The 11315-nt window shown below is 39.7% G+C and overlaps 1 protein-coding gene across 1 annotated transcript; it reads left to right on the top strand.

Moving 5' to 3' along the window:
- Positions 1 to 3817: 3817 nt before the first annotated feature.
- Positions 3818 to 10401, top strand: LOC102776869 (uncharacterized). The gene is made up of 10 exons (XM_087835125.1): positions 3818 to 3905; positions 4813 to 4874; positions 4974 to 5000; positions 5116 to 5148; positions 5800 to 5832; positions 6504 to 6536; positions 6732 to 6764; positions 8559 to 8588; positions 8804 to 8845; positions 9116 to 10401. Exons 1-10 carry the CDS (start codon positions 3895 to 3897, stop codon positions 9343 to 9345), a joined length of 534 nt encoding a protein of 177 aa, XP_087691251.1. The 5' UTR covers positions 3818 to 3894; the 3' UTR covers positions 9346 to 10401.
- Positions 10402 to 11315: the final 914 nt, after the last annotated feature.

The following is an 11315-nucleotide window of genomic DNA, read 5'->3' as shown; positions in this document are numbered from 1 at the left end:
AAAAATACAGAAGGTGTATATTTGCAGATACACAAGTTATGGGAAAACAAACAAACCAAAACAAAAAACCCCCCCAAAAAAGAACCACAACACCATTACCAGCAACATTACCGTCCTGGGTTAACCCCGTTTTCTTCATTCTTATACTTATTTAAAATTAGGTTTTTATATCTTACTTTAAACTGTTTTATGTTTTTACTGTCTTTTATTTCTTCTGTTAGACTGTTCCATAATTTAACAGCATTATGGTAGTAAATAGAATTAAAATTATGAGAAAGGAGACCCCTTGAACATAAATCAGTGCGATGAGAACTACTGATAAAAGCATCTTTGCAAAAGCATGAAAAGCTTGGAAGTACTGACATTACTTTTAGTTTGATTCCGAAAAAGTGACAAAACATTGGCGTCCACTGTACACTCTGCGTGGAAAGAAAACAGCAAAAAAAGCAAAAAATGATCACATACATAAAGGGCCTGGCATTCAGAGGATGGTCCGTTTATCCAGCCTCACCTCTGGTGCTGGTGTCCACCTCTTAATTTTAAATACATCTAGACATTGAGGGTTCTCGGGAGTGGCCATTCAAAAGGGATAGAGCAGGAGAGAATTTTCAGCATCCTGACAGCCTGATGGATGAAGTTGTCTCTCTGTCTGCTGGTTCTAGCCCGGAGGCTCTTTAGTCTGCGAAGGGACTAGAGTTGTTGTTGTGCTTTACTGACCAGTGATGCCGTGTTCTTTGACCAGGAGAGATCTTCTGAGATGTGCACACCCAGGAAGTTGGTGCTGCTTACCCTCTCCAAAGCAGCACCATTAGTTAGTGGGGTGTGCAGAGTGTAAACTCTCCTGAAGTCTATGATGATCTCCTTAGTCTTCTCCACATCCAGGGAAAGGTTGTTGTCCCTGCACCACTCAGCCACCACATTTAAAAGACATTAAGTGTCGCCCAAAGCACTGAACAGAGGGATAATATAATCAGATAAAAAAAGAATTAAAATAGATAAGATATAAAAACATTGTAAAAATGTATGTGAGACATCCATATACACACACACGCAGAGGCAGACGCTTATATAAACTTGTTTGTAGAAATATATATGTACACGCACATACATATACAAAAGTGTACACATTCACACACAAGCACACATACGTGAACTTAAAGTATATGTATACGTATACACATGCATATATCATCCAATGAGATAAAACACTGGAATAGCTAAAACTGAATAAAAGTGGTACAGAGATACAAAAGCCTTTGAAAATACGTAGGTCTTCAAATTTGTTTTGTAGATTTCCAAAGAGGAAGAGGACTTTATAAAAGAGGGAAGACTGTTCCAGAGTCTCGGAGCGTCACCTCTAGATTTTAACTGGGAGCGTGGAACCAATAAAAGCATCTGACTGGAGGAACAGAGTTATAGTGGGTAGGTGCAGGCTAAGGAGATCTGAAATGTAACCAGGAGCCAAGCCATGGAGCCATGGAGAGTATCGGAGTAATATTCTCTCTCTTTGTGGTCCCCGTCAGGATCCTTGCGGCTGCATTTTGAATGAGTTGCAAGCGGGACAATCATCAGTGACAGATGCCTAAATAGAGAGAGTTACAGTAGTCAAGACGTGATGATATGAAGGCATGGATAACTGTTTCCAGGTCTTTAGATGACATTTTTGAGTTTAGCAATGCTCCTGAGTTGGAAAAAAAATTGCAATGAACAACTGTTGCTGCTGATGTGACCTACCACAGTTGTGTCTTTGGCAAATTTGCGGTCTTCCTGTCAGGAAATCCAGCAGCCAGTACGGGTGGGCAGCAACACCTCCAGCATAAGAACAATGAATACAGGGGCTCCCCTAGGATGTGTGTATAAAGTGAGGTGCTGATCCCCACCAGATCCAGTTTGTGAATGAGTTGGTGGGGAATGATCGTGTTGAATGCTGAACTGAAGTCTATGAACAGCATTCTAACATATGAGTCTCGTGTCCCGATGTGTGAGGACTGAGTGAAGGGGTTGAAAATTGCAATCACTGGAAATTAAAATGGTCCTGTAGTCCTGCCTTTTCATCTCTCTGCTGTCACATGACAGGTTTACCCTTGCTATTTTTAGGCTCACCTCATCCCTGACTCTGTAGGTCACATTTCTCACCCTCAGAAGCCTGTAGACCTCACCTGTGAGCCATGGTTTCTGGTTGGCCCAGACAGTGATAGTCTTGGTCTCTGTGACATCATCAGTACACTTTGAGATATAGGCAATGACAGTTTCTGTATATTCCTGCAGGTCGAAGGAATATAAGGAGCTAAGCTAATAGCTATGTTAAGCTAGCAAATCCTTAAAGACAAAACGAATGAATACCGTGAATATAATAGGCAGGTACTTCTGATTAAGCACATGTGGGTTACACATGATAAGTCGCTATGTGAAACTTGTATAGATAAATAACAGAGTGTGAATTGACATCTGTGAGGGTTTAGCTGGGCTTTTAGTGACAGTTTCAATCAGTTTCTGTCTCTGCTGGTTTCTAGTGGTTCTGATGCCCACACTTTGGGTTAAAGTGGCTCAAACGAATTCTCAGATATATGCCTGTGTTTAGAGTACAATGTGCTTCCTACAGCTTCTTTCTATTTCAGGTCGTCCTCTCTCCTGTGGGATGCTGTTAGAAAGACAGAGGATGGACAGATGAATAAAAGAAAGGATAGGTGGACTGATTAATGGATGGAGGCTCTATAAACATGTAAATCTGACCTTACAGTGTTTCAAAGCTGCAGCAGAGGCTGAAAGAAGCAGTGCTGCTTTAAAAAGCCTCTTCGGCCCCTCAGCCAAGTCTCCATTTACAAAGAAAGACATTTTCAGACAGAAGAACCTTTGATAGCCAAATACCACACACACACACACACACACACACACACACACACACACACACACACACACACACACACACACACACACGTTTCTATAGCTGTCCTTGTGAGGACACTTGAGGGGGTGGTGGATACATTAGAGGGTTATCCAGATGATTAAACTGCCGCATCCATGTAACCCTAATGGCTCACATGACCATCATGACAGCCTAACTTGAGGTGAAATAGTGAAGTGAGGTGAAATGGGACTTTACATCAACCGTTAGAACTGAAGAAGCTTCTCAGATAACTGAATTGAATTGAGGAGGTCTTGGACTGTAATGGGTTAAGTCTGAGGGGGTTCCTTGTCTATAGTTGGTTAGGTTTAAGATGGTCCTGGTCTGTAATGGGTTACATTTAAGGGGGTTCTCATATGTAGTGGGTCAAGACTGAGGGGGTCCTGGTCTGTAGTGGGCCAGGTTTCAAGTGAAGCATTGTTGTTCTGCTCTCACTATTGTTCAGGTTCTACTGGAGGATCTCAGTGTCTGAGTGAAATGTGGCCAGTGTGTGTGTCCCTCTGTCTCTCACTCTCTCTCTCTCTCTACACATACACACACACACACACACGCACACACACACACACACACACACACACACACACACACACACACACGCACACACACACACACACACACACACACACACACACACACACACACACACACACACACACGCACACACACAAACACACTGTCTCTTTGAAATAATGTGAATTAATAAAGGTTGTCAAATTTCAGTCAAATCAACATTTCCAGAGTTTTGGTCACCAGTGTCAGACTCATGGTCCTCATACATTCAGAAAAACTCACCTGGTTGGGAGTCTTCCTCTTCCTGTCTTTAACGCAGTAACCTGAAACGCTCGCACACACACTCTGACATTTAGGTCGATATATAAACTGCTGCAGAATCTCAGAACCTGACGATTCCTGCAGGGAAACACTGAAGTACTGTAAACAGTCAACCGTCTGCCTACCTGTACTGATCCCCTGTCTGACATCACATCACTATGCTCAACAGGTACGTCCATCCTCTCGTCTCAGTGTGTTTTTATTGTTTATTCTACAGAGTGAAACATTAATCAATAAAATCAGGATATATTATTGAAGCTTCCTGCTTGTTTCAGCTCTTCATTACTCTGTGTTAATGTTCTTCTTTGAGTTTTAAATTGCATTTCTACAAATTACATAAAACAATTTTAATATAAATTAACATGTAATTATTATATAGAGTGTATAACAGGGTTAACAACTTTTATTGCTTTTTAAAATTTCAGAATGCAAGAAGAAAACATTTTTTCTGCACCTGTACATCCAAAATAAAATAAAAGAATGTGTTATAAAATTTACATTAAAAAATATTATATTGAAAATGAGTTTTAAATTTTTTTTGTTTCTTGTTTTCATTTTAATTGTAAAAGCTGAGCTTATAAACTTCTGAAGGGATTTTTACTGCACTAAAGAAAACTGAATTACAGTTAGCTTAATTTAAAACAAGCATTTAAAGAATGTATTCAAATCACTCGTGTTACATCACAGATAATCATGGTCTGACAGCTGATCAGCTGAAAGCTTAAAATAGATGCATTTCTTAGTTTGACCTGTAAGAAAAAAATATCCCTGATTTGTGTTTTTGTTCTTCAAATGTTAAACCAATACATGTATATTTTTCCTGAAGCTAATCTGATCCCAGTAAAAACAATGAAAACAGCAGAATCAGACTCATTTATCCTCAGTGCCACCTTCAAAACAAATCAGGGCAGTTTTTAGGCCAGTTATTTTGAAGCATTAAATTTCAGAGGTCACATTGATGTGAAACTTAAACAGATTCATCCCAGATTTAAAGGTTTCTGACTTTGCACCAAAATGAGGCTTAAATGCCTTTTTTGCCTCAGGAAGTCAAACTGAATGTTGTGTTTTTGTTGCAGGAACATTGTTCTTCTGTTCTCTCTGTTCATCGTGCTGGTTGAGGGAGACATCGACTCCAGCGGTGGGGTTAAAAGTCATCTGTCTCTTCTGAATGACAATCTGAGTAAAATGTCACTGATGAACCTGCCTGTCCTCATGAAAGTGTTTCTTCACTTTGCAGATGCTGGAATACACGCCACATCGACAGGTAAATACCTCTGTGCTTTCTCACCTGTCTCTATTTCATCTCTGTACTATCTCACCTGTTCGCCTTCTCACCTGTTTTTGTCTCACATGTATAATATTTTACCTCTCTCTGTCAGACAAAGATTCTACATCTGATGAAGCTCCTACAGGTTAGTATGTGTGGGGTTCGGCTGTGAATAATTTCTCAAATAAAATGGCTCAGTTCTTTGGTTTTATGTGAAGAATATTTATTATTTAAAATATTGTAACACCAGGAGGTGGTGGTTAGCACTCTTGCCTCACAGCAAGATGGTCCTGAGTTTGACTCTTGAGTTTCTGTGTGGAGTTTGCATGTTTTCCCCATGTTTGTCTCTCTGGGTACTCCAGCTTCCTCCTACAGTCCAAAGACATGCAGTTAGTGGGGTTTATTGATGATTGTGGGAATGTGAGTGCGAATGGTTGTCCGCCTCTATGTGTTAGTCCTGAAACACATTGGCGACGTGTCCAGGGTTTATATCGCCTCTCACACTATGACAGCTGGAATAGGCTCCCTCATGACCCTGATAAGGATAAGTGGAAGAGAATGCATGTAGAGGCAGGTGATGAATCAGGGAACAGGTGTGCAAACACAAAGTCTAACCCTGACTGCTTAAAAACTGTCAAGTGAAACCTTGAATTACTTTTCTGCTCACGTGGAGCACATCCATGAAACTGAGACATACCTGATACAAACATGGCAGAATTAGTGCCCCCCAGCAGGGCTGATCATCGGCATCATTTCTGTTGAAGATTTTCTGAATGAAGTGTTGTTGTTGTTTCAGAGAGCATAAACGCCATCTCTCCTGATCACCCTGGTAAGAATCTCTGTTATTTTGAACTCAGACACAGCTGGAAAACACCTTTAAGCTCATGATATCAGTGTACGGAGTGTTAAAGTCTCGGTGAGAACAGAAATGGTCAGACTCCACCAACTTTGTGTATCCTGATCGACAATGTTAGGGTGAGTGAATCTAGACAACAGAAAGTATACTGAGTATACTGAACTGCCTTCATAGTACACCTGAGCTCATAGTTCTCCACAGAACTATGAGCTCAGGCACAGGCCTGAGCTCATTGTCCTGTGCTTCTCTGACATTTAACAACTGATGTGAGCAATAGTTTAAAATTGCTTCAGCAGGTCAATCTCAGGTGTATCTAAAAGTTACTGGAACAGTAACATGTCACAGTAAATCATGTTTCATCACTTTATCATATGTCTAAAATAAGCTTATGTAACCCCTCTCCCTTTGAGACGACTTCCTTTTGATTGGCTCTCCCTCACAAACAGAAGGACTGAACAACATGGTGGCAGAACCTCTGTCTGATATGAGCTTCTGTCTCAAAAACATAAACGGACCTCATTGTTTGAAACATATTTGATCTGAAGGTTAAGCACTGGAACTGGAGATTTCTGACTAGAAATAACAAGTTGAATTTAAATCAAGACCAAAACACATCTAACACAAAAATTCTGTCCTGATTCCAGATGAATCACATTATTACGGAGGAGGACCTTCAGGTAGGTACACAACGATCATGATAGTGATGATGAAGATATAAGGCGACAATCATCACGTGAACTCCTCACAGATGTTTTGCTTCTGACATTCATGATTACATGACAATAGTACTGTAAGGTGGTTGGTCAGACGTGATGCTGTATCTCACCTATTTACCTGTTTAATGTTTTTTTCTGTGTGTCAATGTGTTTCAGACGTCAGCAGCTCAAGTTCACAGGCAGCAGACAGTGAGAACGATTTTTACCTTAATTTGCTTTAGATCAGAGGTTGAGTTAGTGTTCGAAGAAACATACCTTCTGACTAATCAGAGCCGAAAAGTGATGCACAATAACATTAATTATTCATAGGTAACACACCCCAGGGAATACAGCTCCACCCAGTGGCAGGAGGAGATTAGGAGGAGAGACAACAGGATTTACTGCAAGCAGAATCAGAATCAGATTTGGCAGTTTATGTGGTGATTTGGTGCCCGGCTATTTATGTAAGAAACATAATAATCTGCCTCATGTAGTGATACAAAAAGGAACAGTAACCCATAGCTCTCTGGTCTCATTGCACATACACTACTGGTCAAAGGTTTGGGCAAACCTTCTAATTTAATGGTTTTTCTTTATTTTCATGACTATTTACAATGTAGATTCTCACCGAAGGCATCAAAACTATGAATGAACATATATGGAATTAAGTTGTAAACAAAAAAGTGTGAAATAACTGAAAACATGTTTTATATTTTAGATTCTTCAAAATAGCCGCTCTTTGCTTTGATTACTTCTTTGCACACTCTTAGCATTCTCTTGTTGAGCTTCATGAGGTTGTCACCTGAAATGGTTTTTCAAAATTCTTGAAGGAGTTCCCAGAGATACTGAGCACTCCTTGGCCCTTTTGCCTTTGCTCTGTGATATATCTCATTCCAAATCCTCTTGATTGGGTTTAGGTCAGGTGACTGTGGAGGCCAGCCCATCTGGCGCAGCACTCCATCATTCTCCATCTTGGTAAAATAGCCCCTACACAGCCTGGAGGTGTGTTTGGGGTAAAAAATAAATGATGGAGTGGCATGTTGCTGCAGGATGCTGTGGTAGCAACACTGGTTCAGTGTGCCTTCAGTTTTAATAAATGCCCAATAGCATCACCACTAAAGCATCCCCACACCCACACACCTCCTCCTCCATGCTTCACTGTGGGAACCATTCATCTAAGTTCCACAGTGAAGGACCATCCATTTACCTGCATTGCACAAAGACACTGCAGGTGGACACAGATATCTTAAATTTAGACTCATCAGACCAAAGCACAGATTTTCACTGGTCTAATGTCAATTCATTGTGTTTCTTGACCCAAACAAATCTCTTTAGCTTGTTTCTTTTCATTAATAGTGGATTCTCAGCAGCTATGTCCCCATAAAGGCCCAATTCATGCAGTCTCCTCTGAAGAGTTGATGTACAGATGTGTATGCTACTGGAACTAGAGGTGCTGTTATTTTGTGATTTCTGGGGATGATGATTTGGATAAATTTATCCTCAGCAGCAGGGGTGACTCTTGATCTTCCTGGGGCAGTCCTCATGTGTGCCAGTTTCATCGTAGTGATTGATGTTTTTTGCGATTGTACATTTCTTTACTTAGCTGATTGGTCCTTGCCATAATTTGAATTCTAACAGTTTTCAAATAGGGCTGTCAGCTGTGTACCAAGCTGACTTCTGCACAACACAACTGATGGTCCCTAACAGTGTTAAGAAGGCAAGAAATTCCACAAATGAACCCTGAAAAGACTCACCTGTGTAGTGAAAACTATTTCAGGTGACTGCACCATAAAGCTCATTGAGAGAAGGCCAAGAGTGTGCAAAGAAGTAATCAATGCAATGGGTGGCTACTTTGAGGATTCTTCAGTTATTCATCAATTTTTTCTTTGCTACATTATTCCATATATCTTGCTTCATATATTTGATGTCTTCAGTTTGTAGCTACAATGTGAAAACTTTTAAAAATAACTACTGTACATATAAATGTATGCTTTTTATTTTCAGTTCCAGTAATCAATCGTATAACAGCACCTGGTATGTCCCTATATATATATATATTATATGGACAAAGTACTGGTCAACCTTCTGTGCTATACTTAAATTCAGTGACATCTTTGGAACCAGACATTCTTTTACAAATGTCTAGATATGCAGACTGCATGGATAGCTGCTGGATTTTGAATTCATCAGCTGAAATTAAAAGATGATTGATTGCTTGATTGATTAATTAATTGATTGATTGATTGCAGAACCTGCTGTAGCTGCTCCAAACAGTGTGGAAGAGGAAGATGGTGAGACAATAATACTCTGATTCTCTAGACCAAAGAACAGTTTTCATATTGTGAACCACCAATACGTTAGCAAATAAATTAATATCTAACTTGTTTACCCAGCAGCCAGAGTCCATTGGAGGTGAAAACTTTGTGACTTTTGAAACTTCTTTCTGATTGTTTTTTTAGTATCAGTTGAGCAGAATTTTTTTTCTGTGAAGTTGTGCGCCTTCTTTTTCTTTAAACAGTTTCAAACTTTGTTTTTTTTTTGTTTTTGTTTTCTTTTTACAGATGACTCTGAAGAATCAGTGAAGAAAAAGTCCAGCTCTCGTTTGGCTAAACCGCGGAACTCCGCCTTCAACCACCAGAGACCCAACCATGCCATTGAAAGCCCCGCCCTCCCACCACAGCCGGTAATCCCTCAGCCGGTAATCCCTCAGCCCATCATCCTTCAGCCCAAAACCCCGGTGAGGAGCCGAACGTCTAAGAGACGATCCAGGAACAACCGCCGCCAGATATAGAACATCAGCAGTCACAGTTAGAACACAATGTTAAACCAAATAAAACCCAAACGCACACAGATCTGTCACATGATTAACGCAGACTCATACCACACATGAACTCAGCTGAACACTCACAGCAGGTTGACATTTACCTCCAATTCGGTAGAATCACCAAGCCATTGATTTATTCCAGGGTTGAGTGAAACTGCTGTCCAGAATCCAGGGGTCATATTCGTTATATACTACAGGTAAACTCCACGGAAAAAAGTATTGGTCCACTTAGACTCTTAAGGTGTTTTAACATATTTAACATTATTATTCTGCTCTGAATCAGAAGTTGTAAAAATTGGCTTACAAAAAACAAATACACAAAAGACACGATGTCTTTTCTTTTCACACAGAAAAAATTCAGAGCAAACCAAAATTTGTCACTACAAACCGCGTGACAACCTTGGCAGTCTGCTTGTCTGCCAGATGTTTGGGGCAGGAGCAAGAAATGTAAGAACAGGAAGAAGGTTTTGGGTTCTTGCCCAATGATTAACATGGGGAACTTGGATTCATTTTACAGCTAGGTGCTAGAATGACTGTATGTTTACTTTGTGTAAGGAGGAAACGAAACAGAGAATGAACACTGGAATGAACACAGCAGGTGTGAAAATCTTCATCTTTTTAATTCAGGTGTTTTCAATTCCGTTATCACAGGTGTATGTAATCTAACATCTAGCCATGCAGTCTGCCTTTACAAACATTTGTGAAAGAATGGCTCATTCCAAAGAACTAACTGAATTTAAGTATACCACTACATCAGGATACCACATTTGCAACAAGTTAGTTAGTAGAATTTCTTCCCTTTAGATGTTCTGTGTCATCTGTAATGTATTACTGTTATTGCAAAGTGGAAGCATTTAAGAACCACAGCAGGTCAACCATGAAGTGTCAGACCAAGTTTTATCTTTGGCCCTAATGTATTTCATTAGCTTTGACCCCTGGATCAAGCAGACCTCGGAGTATTAAACCTGCTCTTTACTGTTTTTATTCTTTCTTTTATATGTGTGTTCTTGAAACATTTAAACATTTGTGATGGTAATTTCTTTTGATTGTTTCATTTATCAGATTTAAATAAAGTTAAACTGAACATGAACTGTGGACCTTGTGATGCTGTAGCTATTAAAGGTACTGTGCTACAGTGGTTTGAATAAGATTTATCTAACAGACTCCAATTTGTGCATGTAAATGGAGAGTCCTCTTCACACACTAAGGTTAATAATGGAGTTCCACAGGGTTCTGTGCTAGGATCAATTCTGTTTACATTATACATGCTTCCCTTAAGCAGCATCATTAGAAGGCATGGCATAAATTTTCACTGCTATGCCGATGATACCCAACTTTATTTATCCATGAAGCCAGATAACACATACCGATTAGTTTAACTACAGAAATATTTTAAAGATATAAAGACCTGGGTGACCTCATATTTTTTGCTTCTAAATGCAATTAAAACTGAGGATATTGTACCTAGCCCTCTCAGAAACATAGTACCTAACCAAATACTTACTCTGGATAGCATTACCTTGGCCTCCAGTAACACGGTGAGGAATCTTGGAGTCATTTGTGACCAGAATATGTCCTTCAATGCGCATATTAAATAAATAGGTAAGTCTGCTTTATTGTGTTTATATTTCTAAAATTAGAAGTTCATGCATTTATTACTTCTAGGCTACTGGGCTATTGTAGCACGTTATTATCAGTATGTCATAGAAATTTCCCTGAAAAGCCTTCAGTTGATCCAAAATCTGCAGCTACAGCTGCAGCAAGAGTACTGACAGGGACTAGAAAGAGAGAGCATATTTCTCCTATAACGTCTTTTGTTCATTAGCTCCCTGTTAAATCAACTGTCACAATCAAGTTTAAAACCCTTCTCATTACATACAAGGTCTTCAATAATCATTTTATCTTAATGACCTCATTGTACGGTATCACCCCATTAG

The sequence above is a fragment of the Neolamprologus brichardi genome, chromosome 22 (assembly GCF_056152115.1).
Source record: "Neolamprologus brichardi isolate AB-2024 chromosome 22, ASM5615211v1, whole genome shotgun sequence".
NCBI lineage: Eukaryota > Metazoa > Chordata > Actinopteri > Cichliformes > Cichlidae > Neolamprologus > Neolamprologus brichardi.
The sequence above is the reverse complement of the archived record's forward strand: the minus strand, read 5'-3'. Positions and strand labels throughout refer to the sequence as shown.